General features: G+C 32.5%; 1 protein-coding gene across 3 annotated transcripts in view; it reads left to right on the top strand.

Annotated features, from left to right (window-relative positions):
* The window catches only part of SGCZ (sarcoglycan zeta), a gene marked incomplete at both ends in the record, with an annotated part of 444,952 nt that overhangs the window by 232,932 nt on the left and 196,294 nt on the right, over positions 1–15,726 (top strand). For all 3 annotated transcript variants that reach the window (XM_082759042.1, XM_082759043.1, XM_082759041.1), the window contains one exon: positions 5,921–6,115. In XM_082759042.1, coding sequence (XP_082615168.1) covers positions 5,921–6,115 — 195 coding nt within the window. The remainder of the gene's footprint in view (positions 1–5,920; positions 6,116–15,726) is intronic.

Here is a 15,726-nt window from a genome sequence, read left to right as displayed (position 1 = left end):
GAGAATTAATCAGTAATGAAAATGTCTAGAAGTTGTGTCGTGTGTGATTGGCTATGATTAAAATAACTGAGGTAACACCAATCATACTGGTTTTTGGCTTATTTTTTCCACTATTTGAGTAGTAATCAGTTTCAGACTTGTATCTGTGAAATTAGATGTTTATTTCTTAGGTTATTTTGAATATAGCTAAATCTTTGCTGTGATAATATTTTGTCAGGCTTGAAAAAATGCTTGTAGCGTTAGATAAATATTGCCATTTATAATACAGAAAAATCAAATCATTCCAAGATGTTTATTTCTACAATTATTAAGGTTATTTTATTAAAACTTGATATGCCTGTGCTGGTAATTTCTGCTAATAAGACATATCAAGACCAACAAAATGGAATTCTCAAAACACTAATCATGTAAGAGAAATAATGTGTGGGGTTTTTTTTAGTTTCAAATATAAATATAGCGAATAAAACATCATGTTAACATTCTAAAGACAGAATATTCTAAAAAATGTTAGGAGTTCTAAAGATTTAAAAAAAAAAAAAAAAAAAAAAAAAGGAATGGAAAGGGGAAGGGAAAGTTTTGTCATTCACCCAAGATATCTGTGAGTGTCTGATGGCATCCTGTCTCCCATTTTAGTGTGAGTTCTTTCAAATGCCTGAATATCAATCAAGCTTTCCATAAAAACAGTCTTCATTGAAAATTTCAAACTAGTTTTAATCATTGTACTGATGTTTCAAATATATTCAGTTTGGTCATTAGTTCAGTTCTACACCATTGGGAATGCAGGCAGGCTTTATTAATCACTTTTTTTTTTTTTTTTAATCTGGTACTGAATAATTGTTTTCTCAAAGGTAGGCCTATGAAAGCTTTGTTAAAAGGAAGGACTGTCAAATGAAATGCATTAATTGAAGCTAGCAAAAAGTCTGGGTCAGATTAGAGAAAACTGTGTCTCTAAGCAATCTGAGTTACTACATTTGCTTCAGGGATCGTGAAACTTAAGACTATCAGCTTGGGCTTCTCAGAAAACTAAAAACAAGTTGGTAGAGAACAGCATCTAGAAAAACTAACTTTAGACCAGCTCTGATTGTAATGTCTCCAAATTTACACTGCCTGGAAACAAAAAAAAACACTGAAAGTAATGCCAAATGGAAGGGCAGAGGGATGAGTCTTCTTCGTTTTTTCACTGGATAGCTTGTCGTCTGTGTAAGAGTTTCTTCCTCTCCTTCCTGAGCTCTTGTTTCTCATATGTGCAATGATGCTGACACAGATCTTGTTGATAAAGAGCTTTGCCTGCTTGACACATAGATTTGGTATAGGAAAAACAAGGGCGTCCCAGTCCAGTGGGATGTATGTGTATGAAAGAATTTCAGATCTGAAAAACATTGTAGTTATCCTGGCAAATCATTTATGAAGTTTCTTTCTTCCCCCATTCCCACTGAGATACCAGTCTCTTATTATACTGCCTGACTTTCAAATAGGCATAAGTCATATCAACCTCTGTAAATGCTCTCTGATAACTTCTGCTGTGTCTGTTAAGTATAATCATACTCTTCTGTAGTCATCTATGTTTCTTAACCAAGTTGTGCTTTTATCAAAGGTATTTCTCCCAGTTTGGATTTCCACCTATTTTAGCAGCTGGATGCACGTGCAGCTGTGATCTTCCTAAGAGCTCTTCACTGTGTCATGACGAAGCTACTGCATTAAGCTTATTTTTTTGTTGTTGTTTGTTTGTTTTTATTTGTCATCCGCACTTGGGAAGAATTTTTTAATTGCCTTCTTACAGGGATGATATTCATGATTATCATATCTAAATCTATCTTCTACTACTACTACAACAGCTACTACTACTGCCTATTTTTTGCTTCCTGAACAAAATGGCAAAAAACAACTTTCAAAACATATATTTATATTCTTGGGTAACTTTTAAAAAAAATGTGGGATGAATTGAATCAACAATGATTTAGTAGTTTTTGAGCTGATCCAGAAAATAAATAGACAAAATGATTATAAAACATTTTTTTCTTTAAAAAATATATATATGTATATATATATTATTTTCAGAAAATTAATAAGCCAGAAGTCAAATATCCTGCCTGCATTAACAGAAAATATTGGACTGTTTCTTCTGTTAGACTAACAATCTTTTAATTAACAACAATGATCCTTTTATTTCTTTTGCTGGTTTTGAATCTTCTTATGTGACATTTAGAAAAGAACCGTTAGCCATTAAGAAAAACTTGTGCTTGTGTAGAGGGTTATTTGCAAGTCATAATCAAGTTCTAAATGGGTTTTATAAACATTAGTTAGGTAGGTTGCTACCAAAACCTTAGGAATTATTCCAATAATCTCATCCTCTGGATTTAGATTATTTGCTCATTATCCTCACCACGTCTTTTGCTATTTTTTTTTTTTTTGCTTTCAAAGTTTACCTCTGTTAGACGTTATGGTTTTTCAAAAGACTAAAGTGAAGTTTGAAAATGCAAAATGTCTCTGCTTCGTTCATTAATTATTTTTAGGTGTGAGATATCTGTTTCTGTAGTACATGGTGGCCCCAAAATATCAATAGTGTGAAGCTTGACTGTGATCTTTTTATGTTCTAATACTGAAGATCAAAAAGCATAGGAGTAGCTGAAGATTAAAATTAAAAATTGCTAAATATTCAGTTGTGACATGACAAAATAGTTTATAATGCTGTGATAATTTCCTTTGCATTGTTTATGATACTCATTCAGTGTACTATAAGAATTGATTTAATTTCTTTGTAGGTACTGAATAATGCATCCCATATGACTTTTGATTTGAATTAGAACTCTCATTAATTATGATACCAATGGAATTATTTTTGTTTCTTTTAGTGTGTCTCTGAGTTTCTTATGATATACGCACATGTGCACCACACAGTTTACCAGTTTCAGATGCTAAGACTGACACCTTTGTCTAATGAAACAATTCTTTATTTTTGTTTAGTTCAGATCCTCAAGCATTTTCAGAAATCCAGGTAAACATTGAACCCACAGTTATTTTGTCATCTTGAAATAGTCACTGGTCATTTCGTATTTACTATACCTGAATAATGGAATAGCATTAAGTTTAGTACTGCAATCAGTTTTCTTAAATATTCGTCTAATAATGATACCTCTTCAATAAAATCTGTCAGTCAGCCTGTTTAAAATGTGTACTTTCCTAATCTATTTTGAGAATACAATAGGATGAAATAGTTGTCAAAAGTGTGTCTGTTATATGTATTTATTTGAATGCATGTATACATATTATTAAAGTGTATGCATGTATATATATATATAAAGTATACATGCATTTTATCAGTCAGAACTCTAGGCTAAAACTTGTCAAATTTATTAGGTGTGACCAGTTTTTGAAAGATATTCTGTCATACTGTGTGGTTTGGCAAGGCTCTTAGAGTTCATGTTTTAAAAATATTGTAACTTACTTGCTTGTCCAGTGTTCTGGAATTTCTGAATCTAATAATTTTTCAGTTACTGTGATAAAATCATGTTACTGAATGTAAATATTCATCAAAATTTTTGTGTGTCTGTGTCTTAGTACCTTGAACATTCCCAAGTGCTGATTCCCACACCAAGTAGGACATTTTTTTCTCGATAATTTAAAAATCAGCTGATGATTACCTGAGCATACAATACATAGTGAGAATGTTACTGATAATTGTAACATGGCCAGACTAATAAACCTAAAAGATAAAGCAAAAATTGCAATAATAGTCATACAGTCAACAGTCATAGCATATGGCATATTCTTTGGGACTGTCTGTTTATCATTTGGGTATGTATTTATAGTTCTTAGAAAAAATGAAACCTTGATCCTTGGTGGTAGTTGGGATGAACTGATGTTACATGGGTTTGGACTGACAAAATAGGAAATATATTGACTTGCCTGAAGTTTGATGACAACTTATTGGGCGTAGTTTTATGTTGAACAGTTCTGTAAGTAAAATATTTATTTGTTTATTTATTAATTGATTGGAAAAAATATTCAACAGATTTAACAACAAAAAAAAAATTGCTTGTATATGATCTCAAAAGAAGAAAAAGTTATTTCAATAGAACACGTGGACTGTATATGAATTAACCTTTATAGATATGTTCTTGTATAAAGTATCTTAGAAGAAGTTAATGGTTTTTATAAGAATGGTCAGCTTCAGTTTGGGGAATTAAATTAGGGATTTAGCAGGGTTTTATTAATGTTGTTGAAACATTCTGTTTTAGGGGCAGTCCTACTTCTTGCATTCTCACAATTTGGAAGATGATTTTTTTGGGCTAATTTTAATGGTGTTAATCACTTTGTAAGCTACAGATAAAGTTGGGTGACAAGACAAGAAATGAAATGGTGTAAAAAACAGGATGAATACTGACATGATAAAGGGTAACATAAGATTTTGAAGTCCGGTAATATTTTGACTTGGGAGGACTGAGGAATGTAACTGACAAAATTCCCATTTACTAGTTTAAAACCACCTTTGTAAAATTGTTTTTCCTGGTTTGACTTACTGATGTGTATTAGTGTTATTATATGGATGTGTATTCATGAGTTCTGGTTGTAAATATTCACAGGAAGTTAATTTTTGCAGTTTGTCTTGTTCATTAACAAAAAAAAAAATCTCTAGCATTTGAGATGGTTACCTAAACAACTTTTAGCTTTATATTTTAAATGTGTTGTGTGTGTGTGTGTGTGTATATATATATATATATATATATATATATATATATATATACACATGTATATTTATGAAATCAACAGTTGTTTGATCCTACAAAGGGATTTAATCTGGTTCTTATTTCTTATTGAATCAATTGAGTTTTGCCCAGGCTGTTCTATGATCTTTTAGTAAAATGAAAGGCAGTCTTTAAATGTAAAACTGATCTTTTTATCTGATTTTGTTTGTGCACGTAAGCTTATAAACCCAATGAGAAATTTTTTTTTGTTGATTTGTTTGTTGTTTTTTTTTCCCCATCCCCATGTGCATAAAGACTATTACATCAATTCTGTTATGGGCACATGTTTAATTTCATTTTTAATTTATGGAGAAAAACTAATACCTCCCAGTCTAAAGGCAATGTGATATCTGAATATGAATATAAATACCTGAAAAAGAAATTTAAGAATGTAAAAAAAGTCTAAAAATGTAAAATGGTTTCTTCTGAAATGTTTTAAGCATTTTTGCTCTAAACATTTAATGGTAACCTCTCTAAGGACTTTGTAAACAGTTTCTGCTTGTTCATTTGCTAGAAGAACTTAAAATAGTTCAGTATGAAAACAGAAGTTATGGCCAAAATTAAAGCAATTAAAGCTTAGAAGAGTTTTTTCTTTTTTCTGTTTCTGTAAAATATGGTACATATAAGTGCATGCCTTTGTATAAAATACGAGTGTACATATAATGACATAAATTATTAATTTAATTTACCGAGTACAATAAAAGAGTGATAACTTCATTTTTGACATATATTTCTAGAAACAATAGATTTTTTTTCTATTTGTATGAAATTGTTCCATTACTTATTTCTCCAAAACTGTGTTGTTTTTTTTGTTTGTTTGTTTTCTGAATGACCTCACAAATAACAATAAAATGGTTTTGGAAATAAAATGCAAGATATGTACATGAATTACTTTATTATCTTTTAGAATTTCTTGCTGATAAATTTGAAACACAAATCCAATTAGAAATATCAAACAAAAGCTTTAATTAAAAATAATACGATGAAAAACACCAGATTCTTACTAAGAGCCTAGTTTAAATAGTAATTATATGTTTTTTCCTGAATTTATGCATCCCTTCTCTGATTATAGAAATTGACTTCTTTATGTTCTCAGATAATCTTTACATGATAAAATCTATAAGATACAGGCCTCTCAGTTTTTCTTTACTCACACTTACATCTTTCTTTTTCAGATGACACGAGAGCAGTATATTTTAGCAACACAACAGAACAGCCTTCCAAGGACTGAAAATCCTCAGTTTTATCCAGTAGGGATTTATGGATGGCGAAAGAGGTGCTTATACTTCTTTGTACTTCTCCTGTTGGTTACCATGATTGTTAACTTAGCAATGACAATATGGATTTTGAAGGTTATGAATTTCACAGTGGTAAGTATCTCAGCGACTTTATCCTATTTCTTATACTAATAACTTATAGTTTCAGTTCTCTTTCCTTTAGCATATTATATACAAATTCTATAAATTTGGATTAGAAATGGCATATACTTCTTTGAGTGTTGCTTCATATATTTATACTCTTTGTATATATTCTGATGTGAGTGGCCTCTGTCCTGTTTCTGTTAATATCTGCTGAAAATATACCTGTGTCTTAGATTTATATGTTTGCCCAACTGAAAGCATAACGGTGACTGCCCCAAGTGTCTCTTGATTGCTTTTCTGCATTGATAGCAAACAGTAGGAGTATGCTATGCCTGTTTTGTATGGTATGTTTCCTTTAAAGGAGAAAACCAGGTTAGTTGGGTTCAATTTGGGATGGCTTTTTTAGTATCTGTTGTTACTATTTCTCTAAAGTTTACTGGTCTCGATGGCCAGTAAAACTCTGTGTTTCACTTAGAACAAACAGTGCCTGTTTTGATACTGATAAGATCAGGTAGGTGGGTATAAAAACCACAGAAATTTATGAGACAGCCTCTATCTAGAAACTTTAAGAGCAGCAAAGTGTTACTGAGTGTATTCCCAATGTACACGTGCCTGAAAGAATGTCTGTGTTCAGTAAAGGTTCTATTATCTACCCAGCTGTTCCCAAAGCTTTGCTTGTATAAAGGTGATTGGTGTGCTCACTAGTTGTCTGTGGTGTATCTTTTTGTATATCAAAAGACAGAACACTCCTCAGAATAAAATAACAGTGGTTCTGCTCCACTGTAATAGCAGTGTAGTCTTACTGGGTTTTTATGTATTTAATAGGGTATTTCTAATTACTAGGGTCATGGCACATTTCAATTCTCCATTAGTTTCTTGGAAATAAAAGCAGCCTTAAACACATATGAAGCTATTCTATACTTTCCAATGCTCTCTAATACATAGTGTTACCTGAGATCATTGTCTGGTGAGACGTATTTTAGAAATACATTGCAACTTTTGAGTTGCCAGCAGTGGATAAATGTAGTATATTTGTATTTTGACAACTATATGACAATTTCATGTATCAAAGAGCTTGATAGTTGTTGTTCGTTTGTTTGTTTGTTTTTAATTAATATTTTTAATTATAATGTGCTTTCAAAATAGGACACATTTTGATGCTTATATTAGAAGCGTATTTAGGATATCATATCTGTTGACTTGAGTAAAATGGTCTGATATTTATCCAGAAGGGAATTAACCATGGAAAATTAAAAATATTTAATTAATTTAAAGGTGTTTAAATAGCACAGCATTTTCTCTGGGCAAAAGATTACATTCCAATAAAATATTTGAATCTACTGCTAAGAAATTTTATTTATGTATCTCAGCAGTGGTAAGAAATCAGAAGTGCAGCTTGAAATCTTTTGAAAGGGAAAAATACGTTTGTCAAACTGTTTAAAGAGTACAAAGGAGGAATCTAGCCATGATAAAAATAATTGTTGAAATTGAACTGCTTGACATTTTGATATTATTTTAAATTCTTTGCCATTTTTGCACCAGCCAATACTGAGTTCTTTATGAAAATAACAGTAATTGTATGAAGGGGTCATGAAAAGCCAGGTCATGGGTTTTGTCATTGCTGGCTGACAGTTGCAATGATGTTAATGAGTGAGCTGTTGACTTTCTATTTTTAACTGTACAGCTGTAGCCACTGGCCAACTGGCACAATAAAAGCCTTTCTGAGCTCAGTTCATAGATTCTCCAGTAGGAAAGTTTTCTGAATATACTGACCTTGCTTGTAAAGGTCATATTCTGAATCTGAACTCATTATCTCACATTCTTTTTATGCACAAAGAAATACGGTCTCCCATAAGGCCACTGATTTCATAGTAAGACAGTTAACTAAAGTGAAATTATCCTTAAGATATGCATGCTGTAAAGCCAATCAAACAAGCAAATTAAAAAAGAAAAATGGTTTATTTGGTAAAAACATAGAACAGGCAGGTTTGTGCAAGTCTCTTTTTCTGAGATTAGCTGGCGTAACTGGAAATGGTAGATAAACTTTCAAGCATAAAGTCTCTTCTTCCAATGTACAATGGAAGAAAGAAACTTGCAGGATACGTACAAGTTAAGAATAATTTCCCCAGTTTAATATGTATCAGTTAAACAAGCAAAACCAAAAGTAATTAGTATCAGTGTAGCAGAGGGAATATTACATGTAGGAATCAGAGATAAAGTAATCATTTTTTGAAACATATTCCCCAGGTGATAGCTTAGTGGTGCTGTCCCTTAATGTCTGGTTGAGATCTGTACCCTCACTGTTCAGTCATTTACAAAGATGCAATGTGAGAACTTCAATACAGAGAAGTCCCCAAACAATTCCACTGATAGATATATCTATCTGTAACATACCATCCTATCCTGGGTTTATGTGGAAAGTAATTATTCAGTAGTAGGTTATATTAGAGAAAGGTCTGACCTTGAACAAAATGTTCTGCAAATAACTTAGCTGTGAAACAATCCTCAGGCTAAACTCATCATTGGAATAAAGCTCTTTCTTCTCTAATGTGCATCAAGTGGATCTACTCTGTAGTGAGTGGTAAATTTTCAACCACTATGATATCCTTCACTAGTGGAGCCATCAAAATCTCCGAATTACATGCTTGAACTTTGGACTTCATCTATTGTATTAAATTATTTCCTGAAAAATAAACAACTGCCATCCTCAAGAACGAGCTTAACTTTCTTCATGGCTCTTAAGTCTAATCTTCAAAGGAGACCTGATTCTTAGAAGAATCAAGACAGAAACTAAAATTCATAGCTTTTCTGAGAATCAAAATCACAGACTCGAGAGATAAGAGTTTTATGGAACATTTATTATTTCCTTTCCTTGTACTAACATTGCCATGGTCCATAGGCTCCCCATGGAAATGTCTGTCTTTCACCTTCCCTCAGATTATAGTATCCTACCTCTCACTTAGTATAGGCCGTGTGTGTGTATATATGTATATATGTACATATATGTAAATATATGAGGAATAAATATAGAGGAATAAAAATAAGCTCAGATCAGTTTGTCCATTTAGTGTGTTTGTTTTAATCAATGCAATTAGTATATTAGGTGTTTCAAGAAAGATGGGCCATTCAAGTAATTATTTGGTGACAAAACCCCAGGGTAAATTTTGGATATTAGGAGACATTTATTCTCAGAAAGAGTAGTCAGGCATTGGAACAGGTTGACCAGAGAAGTGGTGGAGTCACCATCCCTGGGGGTGTTCAAGGAAAGGTTGGATGTGGTGCTTAGGGACATGGTTTAGTGGGTGACATTGGTGGTGGTTGGAGCAGATGATCTTAGAGGTCTTTTCCAACCCTAATGATTCTGTGATTCTAATATGTATTAACATCCTGAAAGAAATATTTTTTTACTGTACCTTCATTCTTGTCATATTGTACAGTCAATAGCATAGGTAATTAGCTTATTTTTCTTAAAATATTTAATCAGTTGAACATACTGTCTGATAACTTTTTTTATTTTATAGAGTCTTCAAATTCCTCCAATCTCAATAGAACTATAATGTTGTATTATTTACTCTTTATTTATGTACTTATGTATTTATTTATGTGTTTATTTACTCTTTATATAGCTGCCAGTGAAAAATGTATATTGACGTTCTGTCAATCTTTTTTTATAAAGGAGATTTTTTTCACATTTTTGTCACTAAATACCACTGTACAAACAAGTGACTGAAAACTTTCTGTAAATATTTCAAATTACAGTTTAAAAGAGAAAATTCAAAGTAGTCCTCTTACTGCTGTGAAGTAATATTGTGACATGGGGCAATCAGTATAGGAACTTGAGATCTTTTGGTGGGGAGTCATTCAATATGAGTGCATTTATACATTTTCTAGTATTCATGCAATTGGCATTGACATGGGTGTTTACTTGATACTGTGTTATTCCATTACATGTTACATTACATGGATGTTAGGGTTTATTAAATTTGAAAAAACTGTAATCTGTGTTGGGTTGGCCTGTGACTCAGCTACAAATGCTAGGAAATACTAGCACCAAATTGTTTACTGGTTTTGGTTGTACAACTGTGTGTTTTTGTGTCTCTGTATTTTGCTTTCCTGCTAGAAATAGATATATGAAAATATTGTTTGTTGTTACCCATCTAAGGATGGAATCACACAGTTCAGGTATTTTTACTGCTGTAGTTATAGCAATGTTGTAGTCAATTTTGTCTAATGTCATGGCACACTATTTTCTGTGTTGTTACGTGTTAAACTCCTCTTGCCAATAGTACTGACTTCTTTTTACAATAAGGAATGAGACAACTCATCATTTGGGTTGGGAATGAGACGACTCATCATTTGGGTTCAACATAAGTTATTTCTCGCGGAAACTTGGACTTCAATTTAGCTGCGAACATAAACAGCTATTTGAATTTCCTGGCTGGAATTCATGTGCTTCATGCTCCCAGTTGATCATACTTGGCTTGTTGGCTGCCTAGCTCCAGCCCTGTGTATTTGGACAGCAGCTAGTTTGCAAGGTGGTTGAGTGCATGCCCTAAGGTGCGCATGCCAACATGACAAACTCTTTTTGTGTGGCAGCATATATAGTAATAGTTGCATATATACATATGCAACAATTAATTTGTCTCTGTTTGCATCTTTATAGGTTGTCCTGATATTTTTCTAGGAATTTGACTTTTAGAGTCTTCTGGTGATACAAAAATCTAAATCTGAAAATTGTCATAAATTTATTTCTCTAGACTAATGAACACAAGTTTGTTTTCTTGTTTTTTTTTGGTTGCTGTGGAAGAGCAAGTTTTTAACTGCTTATGCTGATAGGGCACATACCCATGAACAATTTGCCCATGGCAGCTTAGCACACTTGTCTAGAATGAAGCAGCAGCTCTTTTCCATTTCTTAGCTAATTTTCACTGAGGTGTCACATTTGCATCAGATTGGCATTTAAAATTTATGAAGTTGTTTAATAGCTGTACTTATCTCAAAAATAATTTGATTGTTTGGCAAACAGACAACTTTCATTTTCAAAGGCAGCAGTTTGTTATTATGCTTTGAATGAGCATTATTATGAGTTAATAATATCAGTTGCTGCATATTTAATAAAGTGTTGTCATATCTGCATATTTCATTTATTTCAGTGGCAATCATTTATTGTCATTAATTTATACTGGAAGTAATCACATTTTCAGAGGAATAAAATTTGATATCTCTTAACTGGACTGAAAACTGTTACTCTACATCTTTCAACCTTTTAGTTTTTGAGAACCTTGTGTCCCATCTGGGGATGAATGCAAGAAAGCTTTTGTTTCCTTTTTGTTTGCTCTTTTTTGTAGTGAAAATTATCCAGTCCAAAACAGGCAGTATCATTAATTATTAATGATTAAGAAACTTAGTCCAGATATCAGAGACCAATGTTCAAATTCATGCAATCTCTCATATAGATCATGTGCCAGGTAAGTGTCCCACTCAAAGGCAAATTCCTTCTCAAATTCCTTCTGTTTGGATTCTTGATATTACTTTTTAATAGGTATATGAGCTCTGTTTTATTATCTTGTAATCTCAAACTTCAGATATCATCCCTATAAAAAGTTTTATTGAAAATTCCTATGAAATATCCATGTAGTAATTAAAATATTTTCTGCTCAGAAAATATTAAAAATATTTTCTACTCATATATTCAGAATATATTTTCTTATAATGCCTTTTAAGAAAAGTTCAGGAAATTGTCAGCTAGCTAAAATAAGTATTAGTTTAAAAAAAATTACATGTGCACACATTCACACAGATTCTTAATTATACAATTGACTGTTTTCATCTCCTTTTTATGTGGAATACAGAAACTTAATCTTCTTGAATGAACCTGTCAGCTCCATGCATGATCCAAGCACATGCTAATAGCATGTCAGCTAAGGAATCTTGCTAGTACTTTTTTTACACTAGTACTTTTTTCACAATCCTCCCTTCTTTTTTAAAACAAACAAACAAACAAAATATTTGTGTAGTAGCACACCTTTATGGAACTGGAGGCTATTTGGTAAAACTTGCATTCTCTTTTATTTGGAATGCAGTGGGTAGGAATAAATTGATTTATTTTTATCCAGTTTTGAGTGTCTCACATAGTTGCTGTTCTGAGTACAATGATGAATTTGTTTTTATTTGTTTCCAACCCCATTTTTCTAAATCACTTTGTATCTCATTTATTATTTGTACCTCCTGTACCTCCTGTATTTTATATCTCCTTTTGCCAATCTTTTGTGGGATAAAAAAAACAAATTCCAGGGGCTTTGAGCAACCTGGTCTAGTGGAAGGTGTTCCTGCCCATGGTGGGGGGTTGGAACTAGATGATCTTTAAGGTCCCTTCCAACCCAAACCTTCCTATGATTCTGTGGTTCTATGATCTCTTATTTGTAACATATATGCATGGCAACAGATGGCACAAACAGCCAAATGTCACATATTAGATTAGGTATTTTACAGTGCAAGGCATCTCGCACAAAGTCAACTTCCTGTAAAAATTAGGAAGGTATTGTTTAAAACAATACTATTTAACAGCATTTCTTATCGAATGTGAATTGTCTTGGTTTGATGCACAGGTTTCCTTATTTATTTTGGTTGGATGAATGAAGCTTTTAAATATTTTGGTTTGTTCCTGAGATGTAGATCTGTGCTTTTTAGTGTTTATTAGTACAAATGATCTCTGATGAATACATATGATGATCTCTGGAGAATACATAGGTTTCTCATTTTTATACTTGTTTAGTCATACAGATTTGATGGCAGAAGATTAGTAAATCAAATAATAGATACTTTGCACCCTACTTAACCCTGTAAAAATGTAATTTCTGTGCATACACAATCTACTAATGCAATAGTTTAAACAATTTCAATATGACCTTGTACTTGCAGCTTTGGAAGATTGTAGTAACCAGAACCTTGAAAGCTAGGGGAAACAATGGGAAGTATAAATAATGTTTACTATCCAAAGAAGCACTGAGAACGAAAGGAGTTATTTGGCATTACAAGGTCACTGTTTGCTCATTTGTCTCACTGTTTCAGATTTGTTTCATGAAGTGTCAGGATAGATTTGGAATATACACATAAGGGGCATAGATTCATAATGTGTGTCTTAAACCATGTTAGCCATCTAGCATGCCACAGGTAGCTTTAAACTAAGATTCAGGTAACTTCTTCTAAGAGTTTTAATATCTGAAGAGTATGCTGAGGATGGCAATGGAAGGTAAAAAACACGGCAACGGCAACTCTAAGTCTTCTGATAAACTAGATAAGAATGAATGTTATATTTATTTATTTATTTGTATTTATTTTTAGTTTGTGGAGGTCTGCCTTATATTAAATAATAATAATTTGTTTTAGCTGAGTAAACAGTGTTTACTAGACAGCTTATTTCATTCACTACATAAACAGACCAGAACAAGTAATTTAAGATTTTTTTTTCAAACATTTGGTTTCATGAAAATTGAATTAACTTCATTTCCATTATTGGCTTTTAGTAGTGTTCCCTTTCCATGTGTAATCTGTCATGACAGTGTAGTGAGTTTATGTGGCAAGGTTTTGGTAGCAGGGGGCCATAGGGGTGGCTTCTGTGAGAAGTGCTATAGACTGACCATAACCCTCATTCCCTCATTCCCCTGCGCCGATCAGGTGGAAGAGGGTGGATGGGGGGGAAGGTGCTTTTCATTTCTTTCCTTTGTTTCTCACTTCTCTAGCTTGTTAGTAATAGGCAATAAATCTCAGTATCTCCTTATGCTGTCTGTTTTGCCCATCATGATAATTACTGCTTGATCTCCGTGTCCTTAACTCAATCCTTGAGCCCGTTTCATCGTATTTTCATTCCTCTTTGAGGAGGGGGAGTGAGAGAGCAGTCGTGGTGGAGCTTAGCCACCCACCTGAGTAAAACCATGACAGACATAAATGTTTGTGGAAAGTGAGACTTCCAAGAAAATATTATACAAAGATAATTTTGAATTCTTAAAGGTTTATCCAAGAAACCAGTTTCAAGAGTTAATTAGTCCAAGTCTGTTACTTGAATAGCAGATATTTTGAAGAGAGATGTTGATGTGTTGTGTTTATTTTTAATTGGAATAAAATATATATATATTAGGGTTCAGGAAAATTATCAACAGAAAGTCATTAAATGAAAAGAAGTAAAATCTAATGCATCAGTAATTGTGTTTGTCACAAATAGAGCAAATAAAGCAGTCTAGTTAATTTTATAGTTCAGGCCAAACAGTAATGTTTGGTAGTGTTATTCAGCAGTAATTAGAAAGATATCAAACCACTTGAACAAACTTTAGTTACTTAAAGACAGCAACAATCTGTATGAATAATGAAATGTGTCATGGTATCTTCTTTCTCTTGCATTATTGTTATGATTTATGTGGGTATGCAGTACAATAATAAATTACAGTCTGTGCCTGGAATCCTGTATTTATTTGTACACATCTTCCATCCTGAAATCAATAGAAATCCATATACAGGAGCAGCCTGTACTCATATCAGTGTAGCCTAAATTAGACCTAACACATCTAGAAGTTATAATAAATAAGAAATAGGAAGATAAGATAGAATATGTAGTGATATATATCTTACATGGCAGAGTATTTCCTTTTCTTTCTTATTAGTCAGGATATTGGATGTGTGGTTAGAGTCCCAGGTAGGATTAAATGATGAAATCTTTTTTTTTTTTTTTTTTTTTTTTTTTTTTTTTTTTTTTTTAAGCAGGAGTAATACAGCAGTATGAACATTTTATCAAAAATGTGAATAATATATTTGTGTGGCCTTCAGGGGACCAATAGACAAATTGAAAAGACCTTTACCCAAAAGATGCAATACTATTGGGGTCTGGTATGTGTCTGGTGGTCATATTTTACTGTAATGATAGATACAATCTAGAAATAAATATCAAGAAATCTCACAGAGGCAGAAAAAAAAAAAAATGATATTGCCAGAAAGAACACAGAAATAGTGGAATCGCAACAAAACAGAAGTCACTGTTATTACACTATCCAAAAGGTCTAGATTGCAATAGAAATTTGGCTGACCCTTCTTGAAAAGTCCAATGTTTTATTAGTGCATGCAACATATTGCATATCCTATCTGTGACATCATGCCATCATTCCAAATTAGTAAGTCCAGCATCAACCATAAAAGACTCAGTGCAGATTTCTTTTTACTTCACCATGCAATTAAGTATAACAAGTTGTTTGGGATTCCTCAAACATCTTGAGAGTTTCAAGTCTATTTATTATATCTGAAAAAAAAAAAAATAAAAAAAATAAAAATTGGATCCACATTTTAATATATGTAATATGAGATGTGTATTTTCTTATGCTAGACAGAGCCCTTTCTTATTTTCTTTGTTGTCTTCAGTACACATCTCACTTAAGCCATGTTTGGAGGTCTGGGCATTCTACATAGGAATTGCAGAGGAGACAAAAATCTATTAGCTTTGTTGGATGAACATGCAACAGGATGAACAAAAGATGTTTTCGCTTGAACAAACTGTTGTCAAATTATAGGTTAAGATATGCACTATAATGCTTTATTTTATTTACCAAATGATGACGATAACTAGTGCTGAACTT

This window comes from Aythya marila (genome assembly GCF_965140915.1).
Source record: "Aythya marila genome assembly, chromosome: 4".
In the NCBI taxonomy this organism is placed as follows: Eukaryota; Metazoa; Chordata; class Aves; order Anseriformes; family Anatidae; genus Aythya; species Aythya marila.
Note: the sequence above shows the minus strand (reverse complement) of the source record. Positions and strands in the feature narration are given on the sequence as shown.